Source organism: Gobio gobio (genome assembly GCF_949357685.1).
Source record: "Gobio gobio genome assembly, chromosome: 6".
Lineage (NCBI taxonomy): Eukaryota > Metazoa > Chordata > Actinopteri > Cypriniformes > Gobionidae > Gobio > Gobio gobio.
The window spans coordinates 40813275-40828062 of NC_137102.1; the positions used below are offsets into that span (position 1 = coordinate 40813275).

General features: G+C 40.5%; 1 protein-coding gene across 4 annotated transcripts in view; it reads left to right on the forward strand.

Moving 5' to 3' along the window:
• Positions 1–971: 971 nt before the first annotated feature.
• Positions 972–14788, forward strand: part of dnm3b (dynamin 3b) — a 36050-nt gene continuing 22233 nt past the window's right edge. For 2 of the 4 annotated variants that reach the window (XR_013816644.1, XM_079818681.1), the window contains exons 1-11: positions 999–1219; positions 1568–1810; positions 8203–8276; positions 8359–8508; positions 8793–8996; positions 9661–9759; positions 12285–12445; positions 12583–12725; positions 13938–14073; positions 14160–14227; positions 14439–14577. Coding sequence is in view for 3 of the 4 variants with exons in the window: in XM_079818681.1 (XP_079674807.1) it covers positions 1650–1810; positions 8203–8276; positions 8359–8508; positions 8793–8996; positions 9661–9759; positions 12285–12445; positions 12583–12725; positions 13938–14073; positions 14160–14227; positions 14439–14577 (1335 nt within the window). In the remaining variant the exon portion in view is untranslated. Of the gene's footprint in view, positions 1220–1567; positions 1811–8202; positions 8277–8358; positions 8509–8792; positions 8997–9660; positions 9760–12284; positions 12446–12582; positions 12726–13937; positions 14074–14159; positions 14228–14438; positions 14578–14788 lie in introns of all 4 variants that reach the window. The other 2 variants (XM_079818682.1, XM_079818683.1) reach the window with 2 other exon arrangements.

A 14788-nucleotide genomic window follows, 5' to 3' on the forward strand; every position in this document is an offset into this window, starting at 1 on the left:
AAGTGTGACAAAGGCACATAGGCTATATAAATTCTCTAATGTGGATAAAGGCATATTTTGTACACATCACTAAAATATTATGTCCTTATTAGGAGAAAATATATGTAGTTTTAACGAAATATCTCGAGAAAAGATGTCAAACGAAATAACATCTTGTTATTACGAGAAAATATGTTGTTAAAACTACATAACATATCGTTATTACGAGAAAATCTAACGTTAAAACGACACATCATCTCATTATACAAGAAAAGATATTAAAACTACATAACATATCGTTATTACGACATTGAGTAGAAAAAAATTATATGTATGTGGTAGCATGCATCATCACCGTAATTCTGAAACAAGATTACCATGAATTTAAAACAATAATAGTGTGCACCAATAAATAATTCAGAATAAACACTGCAATATTCCATAAAAAATATAAGAATATAAGTGTTTTGAAGCTTTTATCTCGTGGGAAACAGCGCTATATCTTTCATCAGGAGAGAAGGCCTCAAACTCATCTCAAGTCTTATCAGCTGTTATTTCAATATAATTTCAATATCAGAATTGAAGGTGTTTTAATCACAGATCGTTCGTCTTTGCACGCTGCGTTACGACGTAGCCTACATTCATATGGTGAAATCTGATTTACAGGTGAAATTATTGAAAGCAGTGTGGGGAAATCCCTCAGTATATGAGAGAACCAGTCGCTGTTGATGAAGTGGCTGAAGTGTTTCTAGATGACAGGATTTGATGTGTTTGTCTCTGTGTGAATCTACTATGGCGGAGGATTTGCTCATGAATATTACTCGCGTAATGGAACGCTCATCCAGTACTCCTCACCGATTGGCTGACAGGCAAGACATTAGTTCTAGATCTGACCAATTAGCGGTTCCTCCTAGAGTGAAGGCTTGGGCTATGAATATTAATGAGATTTCGTGACCGAACGCTCCAGTAAACAGACCGCGCGACTGCAGCCTGACTCGATTAATATTCATGAGCGCGTTGTTCTGAAGCGCCGCCGGTCAGCCGCTCATTGGTCGCGTCCTGCGCATCGTTGCAGGGCGATTATTGTCTTCTGAGAGAACGACGATAGGATGAAATAGCGACATACAGATGTGTTATTTCCGATCTCCGACAATAACAAGCCTCTCATCAGTAACGGGATTAGGTTTTGCGCGTTAGGGCTGCTGCTGCTTTAAGACGGCTCAGGTGGAGCAGGATAACGGTAAGTCTTTCCCCGCACGAATAATGTCAGTTTATATGCAGGCCGAGGCCATGGCGTATTCAATCAGTTACATCCCTTACAAATACATCTACATCATAATATCATCCAAATAAATATAGCTGCATCCCTTATAAATGCATCTACATTCCTTATTATTCTCGGTATAAATGCATCTACATCCCATATGTCATCCGTATAAGGCCTACATCCCTTATAATTCATTTTAAACAACACACAGATGTATAGTAACATGATAGTGACGGTGAAATGAGCAATGATCCGGTGTTGCCCTTGACAATCTGTGCTTGCGGACAGGAAAACAGTTGCGCAATATTTGTGTCTCTGTAGCTGGATGCGCGTGCGGATGCGCGTCTCCTCCTCCTCTTCCTCACTAGCTCTCTAGTCCAGACACTGCCGCATCATCATCATCATGGGGAACAGGGGCATGGAGGATCTGATCCCGCTGGTCAACCGGCTGCAGGACGCCTTCAGCTCCATCGGCCAGAGCTGTAACCTGGACCTGCCGCAGATCGCGGTGGTGGGCGGGCAGAGCGCCGGCAAGAGCTCCGTGCTCGAGAACTTCGTGGGGAGGTGAGTGATGGTGACGGGCATTCATCCGCTACGCCAGTCACATGACCACATGTATCATATTTAATAGTAGCTATAATAATATAGGCCTACTATTTGTAGCCTACCTGTTCCCTAATGAGTTTTGATTGAGCTTTAACTACAATAGGGCAAGGGGCAGTAGGCCTAAATGAAGCAACAAGTAACAATGATAAACAATGAATAAATGATAATAAACATGGATTACTGGTTTGAAAGAGTTGCAAGATTCTGTTTAAAATAGAGATCATGATTCTCCTAATATTCTGAATCTCAACTGAACAAATAACATGTCATTTACTGGTTCAGACAATATGTGAATTGCTGCAGTGTATTTAAAAATAATAAACTAATTTTAATTATTATTATTATTATTTTTAAAAAAATCGGTTTGAATTAATGATTCAATGACTCAACTGGATGAATCAGCGTTTTTGAACAATGATTGTCTCCACCTACTGGTGTAACTCTGTAATGATACAATCTTTATTTGAAGCGCCAAGGTGATTTTACTACCGTAGACATCAGTGTTTATATCTGAACTATAAACTATAATCATTTATCCCAGTACTTCTATGATAGTTTAATGATTGTAAGACAGAAATAAGGATCCTGTGTGGTTAAAAAGACTGTTTGTGAAGCTGTTTCATCATATCTTGACAACACCTCTCTCTGGACTTCCTTATAAAGACTATTTAGATCAATACTTGATCAAGCAATATTCAGAAACGGTTAGCTAGCCTATTATTTTTCTGATTAACTTATTAGATGGGAAAAAACAGACAAAATTACACAAATAAGGATGAATGATGTTTGAGAGGTAACACGTCCAATAGTAATACAATAATTTAAAGCTGCAGTCCATAACTTTTTTTGGTTAAAAATGATCCAAAATCAATTTTTGAGCAAGTACATAACCAGCAAGTGTTCAAAATCTCCTTACCGTAGCCCGATTCATAAAGGTACCCTTGTAATAATGTGTAATAATTATGACACATCTCTATACATAAAGAATGAGTCCGGCTAGTAGTAGTAACGCATGTGAGGATGCTGCAGGTGACAGATCATTTATAGCCTTTTTCGACAGCAGATGGAATAATTAAACGTTTTGATGGTGGATTGTAACCAGAAAGGTCCAATCGAAAATCATCAGTGACAACTGGAGATTCACCCGTAGTAAAAATTGAAATCTACAGGTAATGCTAATAAATACAGGTAGTCGCGCAATGCTGATGTTGTTAACCTTATCAATTTGAGAACAAAGTATAATAATAATAATAATAATTTGCACAATTTGATTTGATGTGAGCTAAGCGATCGTTAGATTTAATCTCTGTTGGTAGCGTGATTTATTGTAATGTTTTTTTTTCTCAGTTGGTCAGAACAAAAGTTACATGTTACTTGCTTGTTCAGATTGACATTTTCCGGTAAAAATTCTTATTTTGGTCATACTTCCAAGACGTAGAATCTGTGATTCTGAAATACAGTATCCACACCAGTGCGGTGACTGACAGCCACACAAACTCCTCAAAACATTAGATTCATATGCGCTGAGGAGCCGTGCAGATGCACAACCCACATAAAGATGATAATTCCACAAATAACTGCAATTGCAGGTTTCAAACAGAGATGGCAACAAAGAGGCAGAACTTACGGACTGCAGCTTTAATATACAATTTAATAATATGATAGATTTAATGCGTCTTTGAACTTCAGAGAAACAGAGCTTTAACAGGAGCAAATTCTGTCATGTGACACCACATTTATTTGCGTTAAAGCCCCTTTTTTCGACGAAAAGTGTTTCCAAACTAGTTTTTAGCGACATTTGAAGTATCAGCATATAATTTATATGCTAAAGTTAAAGGGTTAGTTCACCCAAAAATGAAAATTCTCTCATTAATTACTTACCCTCATGTCGTTCGACACCCGTAAGACCTCCGTTCATCTTCGGAACAGAAATTAAGATATTTTAGTTGAAATCTGATGGCTCTGAAAAGCCTCCATTGGCACAATGGCACTTTACACTCTCAAGACCCTTAAAAGGTACTAAAGACGTCGTTACAAAGTCCATCTCACTACAGTGGTTCTAAAATAACTATATGAATCGGCGAGAATAGTTTTTGTGCGCAAAAAACCCCTAAATAACGACTTACATAGTGATGACGATTTCAAAACAAGGCATCATGAAGCTTCGAAGCGTTATGAATCAGCGAGTCGAATCAGCAGTTTGAATCGCCAAATTTCAGCAGTTTGGCGGTTTGACACGCGATCCGAATCATGATTCGGCTCACTGATTCATAACGCTTCGAAGCTTCATGATGCCTTGTTTTGAAATCGTCATCACTATGTAAGTCGTTATTTAGGGGTTTTTTGCGCACAAAAACTATTCTCGCCGATTCATAAAGTTATTTTAGAACCACTGTAGTGAGATGGACTTTGTAACGACGTCTTTAGTACCTTTTAAGGGTCTTGAGAGTGTAAAGTGCCATTGTGCCAATGGAGGCCTTTCAGAGCCATCAGATTTTAACTAAAATATCTTAATTTCTGTTCCGAAGATGAACGGAGGTCTTACGGGTGTCGAACGACATGAGGGTAAGAATTCAATGACAGAATTTTAATTTTTGGGTGAACTAACCCTTTAACCCTTGTGTGGTGTTCATATTTTTGTTATTCAGCCAGTGTTCGTGGGTCTCGTGGACCCGCTGCATTTATGGGTTTTTAATTCAACACAGTCAAAAAGGTTATGTTAAAATACTCAACAGATGTTTACTTCATCCAAATTACAAGCAATATAAACAGCATATATGGTTAATATTTTCTCTTTACCTTTGTTAGATCACATTTAAGAATTGCAACCTCGTGTGGGAACGGCAGGGGTAGAAACAAAACTCACTCTTGCACTCTCTCACACTTACACACAATCTCTCTCTCACACTCACGCACATACACAGTCATGCACGCACACACACACACCCATAACGCACACACACACACACACAAAACACACACACACACTCACTTGGATATGTGGTGTATGGTTACTCTCCATGGGCATAATGTTTTTTCTAATGTACAAACTGTATAATCTATCCCCCTACACTAACCCTACCCCTAAACCTACCAATCACAGAAAACTTTTGGCATTTTTTGAATTTCAAAAAACACCATTTATAATGTTTTAGTATGAGGACACAGATGTCGACATAAACCATGTTTACGTTGTAATACCCATGTCATTATACACATTTGTGTCCTCATAAACCATATACATGAACATACACACACTAACAGCAGGCCCTGACAGGAGGAGGAAAGAGTAAAAGTACACAGGACCTACAATTTCCACACTTTTATTAGCCCCGGGTCCAGTGGACCCGAACATCCTGTGTGGTCATTGAAAATGTGTTCTGATATATATTCCTCACAGAAAATGAGCCAAGGCCAATGAGTCTCAGTTTGAAAAAAATTATTAATCGTATCATTTTTCTTTTGATAAAAAATGAAAACGGGTCCAACAGACCCGAACACAATACAAGGGTTAAATGGAAAAAGGATTGTGTTGATATTAGCAAAGAATGATCGATAATTGGCATTTCCATCAGCTTTATCAGTAAACATTTTGATGCGCTAAACCTTTTTTCGCAAAAAAATACTTGGGTGGAAACCTGTCAAGTGTCAGAAACAGTACTAAAGTCAAGACCATGGCTCCTGAATCAGAGGATTACTCAGTACTGAGTGGTTGGAGATTGACGAAAAATGTTAAAAGAGCAGTTAAATAACTCAATAAATAAATAAATAACATTCATCTGTGCCGTTCACAGTCTAAAGGGATGAGAAGAGGAGAAAAGGAGAGGAAAGAAAACAAATAGTTTAATCACAATGCATTACACACACACACACATAACCCAGACGATCACTAGCTGTCTGGTATCAAACACATGTAAATAAGTATGTATACTCCATTATAACTATAGGCCAGAGGAGAACTGAGCGACTGAGTCTGGTTTCTCCCATTTTCTCTGTTTTTCCTCCATTCTGTCATTGATGGAGTTTGGTTTCTTGCCACTGTCGCCTCTCACTTGCTTAGTTGACTTAAAGGGTTAGTTCACCCAAAAATGAAAATTCTGTCATTAATTACTCACCCTCATGTCGTTCGACACCCGTAAGACCTCCGTTCATATTCAGAACACAAATTAAGATATTTTTGTTGAAAGCTGATGGCTGAGAAAGAACTCAGATAGGCCTCCATTGGCATTCAGTACATTTACACTCCCAAGACCCATAAAAGGCACTTAAAACGTCGTTACAAAGTCCATCTCACCACAGTGACTCTACAATAATTTTACGATGCGACGACAATAGTTTTTGTGCGCAAAAAAAAATCAAAATAACACCTTTATCCAACTTGTTCTTGTCTTCCGTGTAGGCCTCCACGAAGCATGCGCGAGAATATGACGCAGATCCGGCGTTCGGACACATGACCCAGAAGCGATTTGTTTACAAGCAGAGGAAGACGCGCGTATCTAAGCTGTTGAATTCTACATTGATCGTGCTTTAGGTCTCGGCATAGTTCTCAAAATCGGGCTAAAGTGTGCATTTCATGGATTCCCGAACCCCGGCGCTACGTCACATTCTCGTGCATGCGTCGTGGAGGCACACATGGAAGACAAGAAGAGGTTGAATAAAGGTGTTATTTTGTTTTGTTTTTTGCGCACAAAAACTATTGTCGTCGCATCGTAAAATTTTTGTAGAGTCACTGTGGTGAGATGGACTTTGTAACAACGTTTTAAGTGCATTTTATGGGTCTTGTGAGTGTAAATGTACTGAATGCCAGTAGAGGCCTATCTGAAGCCTTTCTCAGCCATCAGCTTTCAACAAAAATATCTTCATTTGTGTTCTGAAGATGTCTTACGGGTGTCGAACGACATGAGGGTGAGAAATTAATGACAGAATTTTCATTTTTTGGTGAACTAACCCTTTAATATTCAATTAATCGATTATTGATCTGACTGTACTGACACTATTGCATGAGAATAAAACTTGAACAAATATTGAAGTTATTTTTATAATTGATTAGTTTTATGTTTCCTAGAAATTACTTGACTATGTTAAAAACATCAGTATGAATTATATATTAAAAATAAATGGCAATCATCAAGTCAAATCAATTAGATTTGTATAATGTTTTCGCAGTACATGTTATTTTAAACCGTATTTACAGAGAAATATCCCTTAACGTCTGAGAGGGTGAGACAACGACGACAGTGGCGAGAAATAATAAAACCCCACAAGATGTTTTGGTCAAGAGGGAGAGACACATGTTAATGTACACATGTCAAATAGGAACTCGCATTAGTTTTGTGTTCATTGAATAAATTAAATAACATAATACATAAGAAGGTGTTTAAATTGTACGAGCTGTAGGGTAAAGATTTATCTAAAGTCATTGAAGTCCATCAAAAAGCCACCCAGTAGAGACCATTTAGCAGCTGTAGAAGGGCGAGAAACAACCCAAATGCTTATGTGAGTGATTTTTTAAGTGTTTCTGTCAGACCAATGCTGTGTAACTGCAAACTTGAGACAGGCGTTAGACGTATCGGATATTCAGTCTGAGTGTGTCTAAGTCTTGAACATTTTCCAGGAAGGCAATCCCAAAGAATCCAATTCCAATAATAATGCATGTTTAAATTAGCCATCATTCAACCAGTGTGGTGTTTAGTGGCTGATGCCATATCCCGTCGGGTATGCATGGATGACGCAATCCAGTTTATTAACAGACAAATACACAGCATGCTTAAAATTATGAAACATTTATCACAAAATTCTCTCAAAAAATACTGGAAGTATACTGGAAGTATTCTTCATTATTCTTTGACTAGGTTTAATTAGTCATTCACATTCACTAAAAATACTGGAAACCAGTACACGTTCATGATCTTGGACAGGGTACCAATAGACTACAAAAGGTTCAACCTGGCACTCAGGTAGAGTTAAATAGTCCATAATAGGTGCTCTTGGGGTAGGGAAAAATCCAATGACACAAAAAAGGCAGGTCCCAGACACTCAGTCAGACGTAAAAAGTGGAGAAGGAATTAATTAACAAGCCTTTATTTGGTATGGCTTAAGTCTTTTTTTTTTAAGAGCCAACATGTTTCAACCAAGAAATGGTCTTCTTCAGGGCAAAAGCTTTCAGTCCCATAGGGTACCAGTAGATTTGTATTAATGAAACAAGCTGGCACGGCTATAATGTGGTCTGATTAAGAGCTCTACTGATTTACCCCGGTAACAGTAGAGTATAACATGCACAGACGCATGCACAGCTCTTTCACTGCAGCGCATAGTGATGTTGACATGTTGAGCCTGTATTTTTATTCCAGGGATTTTCTTCCTCGTGGATCTGGCATCGTCACTCGCAGGCCTCTGGTTCTGCAGCTCATCAGTGCCAACACAGGTGAAGCCATGTCTCTGACCGTGAGTTTGCTCAGTGTTTCAAGCCGAGTGTGTTAACATGCGTGTGTGTATTTCCTCTGCAGAGTGGGCTGAGTTCCTGCACTGCAAAGGGAAGAAGTTCACTGATTTCGATGAGGTCCGTCAAGAGATCGAGGCCGAGACGGACCGCGTTACTGGGGCGAATAAGGGCATTTCCCCCGTTCCCATCAACCTGAGGGTTTTCTCCCCACATGGTACTGGAGAAACACTGCTGAAACGGCCATCAGTGCAGACCGAGCAGTCTTATAGTCTCTAGAAACAAAATCTCACTGCTTATGCTGTCGTATGTACAGCTAGATTGAGTTTTCAGAGTTTAGAAAGACTGACTATGTGTAGTTTTTATGGTGGTTATGACACATTTCAAGCCGTCTAGCAGTCCTCCTTGAGTCTTTATTCTGTTTTATGTGCATTCTCTGTTGGTCAGCCGGTCCTTGTCACGACTCTTCATCACACCATCTGTCCTCTTCCCTCTGTGCAGTGCTGAACTTGACTCTTATTGACTTGCCTGGCATCACTAAAGTGCCGGTGGGCGATCAGCCGGTGGACATCGAGCAGCAGATCCGAGAAATGATCATGCAGTTCATTTGTCGAGAGAGCTGCCTCATCCTGGCCGTCACCCCTGCCAACACTGACCTGGCCAACTCTGACGCGCTCAAGCTGGCCAAAGACGTCGACCCTCAGGGTGCGTGAGAGATACTGACACACACGGGCCGGAGTCACTGAACATGAGCGTAGTGTCGCAAACAAGCAGCGTGCAGCATTTAAACATAATGTGGCTTGACAAACGATTTGTTCAGATAACATCTTCCACTGACAATCCAAATAAATGACGACGAGTGGAGAAGATTCTCTTCTATCACATACTCTCTGTTCTTTTCGGTTCCTCAAAGTTTTGGACAGTAAATATTGGCACAGATAGCAGAAAACCTCAAATATTAGTAAATCATGTTGTGGGATTCATTTAAATACTCTGCTCCCATAAATACTGCGTCTGAAAGGGAAACTCCTACAAATGCATATGCAACAAGGTCATTCACAAAAAATAATGCTGTCCATGCCTTTTCAGCGCTGCATGTCTTTAGTAAATCCTGACTGTAGTTTTCTAATGCCAGAAGAGTGTTAGTAAATCTGGCCCAATCTTACTCGATTTTTTTTTAATCAACAAAATTACAAATTAATTCCTTATCGGCTTATTGTGTGGTTTATTGTTAAGACACATGCTCCTGCGGAGAGGCATTCTTATCTGATGTAAAGGACCCGTAACCACAGCACAGTGGTTTAGTTTTAACAGTGTTTGTACAGTTGTATGCTATCTTGTATAGGATCTTGAATGTGTGTCTTTACAGGTCAGAGGACGATCGGTGTGATCACAAAACTAGATCTGATGGATGAAGGCACAGATGCTCGAGACGTTCTGGAGAACAAGCTCCTGCCACTACGCCGGGGTAAGAGACCGTCTTTCTTCCCTGTCCGATGTCTTACATTTTTCCAATTTTAGTGGATATTTTTCCATCCTCATTTAATTAATTTCTTGTTCTATCTAATCTAGTAAAATGTAGCCTGTGGCCTCAGTTCTTAACCAAACCATCGCAGCCTCCCACGAATTCCCTAAACGCTTGCATGATTTCAGCCCAATCTTTTCCAGTATCTAGTTTGGTCTGGGCTAAGGGTGCTAAAACATCTTCGGTATGAATATTTAGATTCACTCTCTGTTTTTCGGTGCATAACGCTGTTTGATGATCAAACGATGGAGAAGGCGTTATACGCAGGCGTTGAGCTCACTTTCAGCTCTTCACCAGCTGCTGGTGTCTGGATCACTAGTGATGCTCTTTCTTTCTTTTTTTTCATTTTATTTATATAGCACTGTTTAAAACAAGTGCTCAAGGGGGATCATAAGGGATCAGCAGCTTTGCGAGATATGTGGGGGCCTGATTATTTAGGGATTTGTTGGCAAAATATTTATCTTGTAATTGACTCTAGATTGAATGGGGAGCCACTGCAAGTTTGCTAAAACCGGTGTGATAGATTCATATTTTTTGCGCACATACATCCACTCTCTTTAGGAACCTTGCCGCAGCATTTTGCACTGATTGTAGTCGTGCCAGGGATGCGGCGGAGATGCCACCATAAACAGAGTTACAAAAATCGAGACACGATAAAACAAAAGTGTGCATAACTCTTTCAAAGTCAGCATTTGATAAAAAGGTTTTTTTTACCAAGAGGAGCAAATTATAGAAACAAGCCCATACCACCGAATTCATTTGTTTCCATATTTAAGTTTTCATCAATTTGGATGCCTAGATTTCGTACCAATGTTTTACGATATGCTGCCAGTGGGGTTGTATCTAAACAGGCCTTAGTATAGTCATTTAGCTGACCAAAAACAATGACCTCACTTTTGTCCTCATTTAACATAAAAAAAAAATTTGCCATCCAATTTTTTATGTCGTTTAGGCAGGCAAGGAGAGAATTAAGGGATTTTTTCGGGTGCCTAAGGGGCAAATATAATTGTGTGTCGTCTGCAAAACAATGGAAAGATACTCCGTACTTCCTCAAAATGCTACCCAGCGTGAGCAAATAAAAAGAGAAAAGTGTTGGAGAAAGGATGGACCCTTGCGGCACACCCCATGGAAGGTGTCTTTTCGTGGAGATCGCATTTCCATAGTTGACTGAAAAATATCTATCGCTAACATAGGATTTAAACCATTTTAAAACTGTACCTTTTAAACCTACTCTGTGTTCAAGGCGAGAGATAAGGATAATATGATCAATCATATCAAAGGCTGCTTTTAGCATCTCTTGCGGCTTTCTGAAACTTGAATAATGAATCTCTGAGGGATTTCTCTGAGGTCATTTCATTTAACCAAGGATTTACTTTTGCTTTATGTTTTCTGGTTCTTAATGGAGCAATACAGTCCACAGTATCTACTCAGGAGATTGCACTTGGTTTTAAACAGCGCAGAAAATTCTGTATTTGAAGTATCACTAAATCTTCTTGACCAGCACAAAGAGTCATCCAAAGGTACAGGTTGAATAGCAACAGAGGTCTTAAAAATGACAGGCATATGATCTGAAAAGTTTGTTACACAAATTGGCATATTATGGGTTAAAACTTGGAATAGTTGGAATAGTTGTAGTTCGAAACTTTGTAGGAGTTTGACAGGGAGTGTCTGACATTGGATATTGCTTTTTTGTATAGTCATTAATCCACCCCCTCGACCAACTGGGCGAGGAAAGTTTATGCATAAATAGCCCTCACCAGAAGTTCAGAAATTGGTGAACAATCTCCTACCTTAAGCCAGGTTTCTGTTATGAAGAGGAAGTCCAGTTTGTTCGTCTCAATGAAGTTGTTAAGGATGAAAGTTTTGTTTACCAGCGAGCTGAATCGACTGAATCCATCCACACAATCCTTCCAGGAAATGCAAGGGAACAGCCCAATCCTGGAAAGCGGCCTGATACCGCGTAGCAATTGGACGTGTAGACCTCCGATTTGTTGCCAACAGCGAGATGTTCTGATTTTAACAACAATGCTTCCACAGCATCCTCTTTTTCGGCGGCGTTTTCCTTTTGATGCATCACGCAAAAATCGACTGAATAGGGACTGGCTGGCTAGGGACATTTGCCAACAGAAGAGGATGGCCTGCTCCCCCATAGTCAGTTGCTAACGCCTCATCAACAGTTGATATGATGAGTAGTAGCTGATCCCGATCATAACTCAACAGTGCAGCAACTTGTTGAGTAAGGAAAGCTAGCCAACAGATCAAAATAACAGTACAAACACACAACACCCTAGGACGACGGCCAGCCACACACATCAACGCCATCTTACATATGCTCTACAGTGAAGTACAGCATATGATGAGTCCGCTGCACTCATCTAACCACATTCTGAGGGCATGTTTGCCTAGTGCTTTTAGTTAAATGGCACTAAAGCAATGTGCAAATAGTGTTTTCTGTGTCTGTCTCACAGGTTATATTGGGGTGGTGAACCGCAGTCAGAAAGATATCGATGGGAAGAAGGACATCAAAGCGGCTCTGGCAGCAGAGAGGAAGTTCTTCCTCTCTCATCCGTCTTACAGACACTTGGCAGACAGCATGGGAACGCCACACCTGCAGAAAGTCCTCAATCAGGTACGCCTACTGTATCGTAACACCAGACGCCGAAGAACTGCCCTGAATCACATCACTATTCTTAACCTGATTATATTCTTGGCTTTACACGCTTTTATTTTCAATGCGTCAGTTAAATGTGTGTTTGTGTTTCACAGCAACTGACCAACCACATTCGGGACACTCTGCCGGCCTTCCGCAGTAAACTCCAGTCACAGCTACTGTCGCTGGACAAAGAAGCTGAGGAGTACCGCCACTATCGGCCCGACGACCCCTCGCGCAAGACCAAAGCCCTGCTGCAGTGAGTGCTTGACTCTACCAGCCTCTCACAGCAAACGCTCACACTCTGACAGTGCTCTTCCAATAACGTTAGTAGAGCGTTCGTTCAGAGTTATCTGGCCTTTAATAATGTTCTCTTCAGCCAAAATACATAATTAATGTATTTTGTAATCTTAAATCCATCTGAGCCAATGCATTACTCAAAGAGCCCTATCATACACCAGGTGCGACACAAGTGTTTTTTCCTAGTTGTTTAACGTTGTTTAAATAGCAAATGCTCTGGCACCCATCTGTTCGCCCATGGGCGTGCTGGTCTGAAAACAAGGTGTGTTCAGGCACATTGTTGGTGCGTTGCTATTTTGAGGAACTGAAAACGACTGCACCATTGACCAACAAAAAACCTGGTCTAAAGTCAATAGCGCAGTATTTTTTGTTATTTAAAGGGCACGTTAGTAATATGCGCCTGTAGGCAGGAGCACAACGCGCGTACAACCTACTTATTACACACACAGGGACACACACAAACATTTTGAAATATCAAAAATAAAAGTTCAGTCTTTCCGCTCGCAAATTTTGCCATGTAAATAGTGAATCCACCATGGTGCAAGCGCAACTGGCTTTAAAAGGGAATGGAAGATGAGAATCTGATTGGTTTATTGCATGTTACGCCCAAAACACACTTGATGACTCATGACTGAGAATGACTCATTAAGAGCCTAGGGATAACCCTTTTGGACCATGCGCCTGGCACACCGGCAGTTTTTCCGTCGTTAAACTAGCAAAAGTGGATTCGGACACACCCTAATTGCACCTGCCCCATGAGCTTCAGACCATCACTTTAAAATAGGACCCAAAGTCTCTAGATGTACATACAGCAAACAGTATAGCATTGTCACCTCTTAACTAGTGAACCACATCACATGACAGATTGTCTGTCCTCCCCTGTACATCTGAAGCTCACAATAATACTTTGGTTGAATTTGATGGCCACCACTGTCCTCTATGGCCATGGGAATATGTCTCGTAAATGGGATCGCCAGTTTTTTCTTTCAATTGGCTCTACTTGCCAGTATCAATTTTATATTTATGTTATATTCAAACAAAATACTCCAAGTTGATAAATGAGTGCGGCTCAATGAGCGAACCGATCAGACACACGTGTATGTCAAGAAACTCAGAGTAACCGTTTCAGGCCGAAGTTGCAGATGTCTGTTTGTGTGCGCTCACCTGACAGGATGGTTCAGCAGTTCTCAGTGGACTTTGAGAAGCGCATCGAAGGCTCTGGCGATCAGGTGGACACTGTTGAGCTGTCGGGTGGAGCCAAGATCAACCGCATCTTCCATGAGCGCTTCCCGTTTGAGCTGGTCAAGGCAGGTGTCAGGACACGTACTCTAAACATTTTGATTTGCATTTTCTTGCTTCTTCATCCAAAATGTCATTGTGTTTTGTGACACAGATGGAGTGCGATGAGAAAGAAATGCGTCGTGAAATCAGCTATGCCATCAAGAACATTCATGGCATCAGGTGAGAGTTTATTTTACTCGTTCATATGTTGATCGATGATGTTGAAATCAAGTATGCATGACCTGTTTCTCCCTTCACAAATCCACTTTTGTTCCTCACTTTTAATGTAGGATCAAATCCATGGATTTTATGACCAGATGTGTATCATAAGTGAGGCCCCTGGTGTTTTTAGCAGTGCTGTGGGAACTAATTCTGTTTGTTTGTGACACAGGACGGGTTTGTTCACTCCAGACATGGCCTTCGAGGCTATTGTGAAGAAGCAGGTTGTGAAGATAAAGGAGCCATGTATTAAATGTATTGACCTGGTGGTTCAGGAGCTGATCAACACAGTCCGTCAGTGCTCCAATAAGGTAAAAGCGTCACAGCTGCTAAGGAATATAACACATCTGCAATGCTGTACTGACCAATCAGCATCCAGGACCTGAAGTATCCTGAACTGTGACTGATATAGAAGGAGCTCTAGTATATACAGCAGCCCCAAAGAGGATTTGTTCACATGTGTTGCTCTTTAAATGCCATCCAATGGGTCAAGTGTGTGTATATGCTAGGGTTGGGCCGATA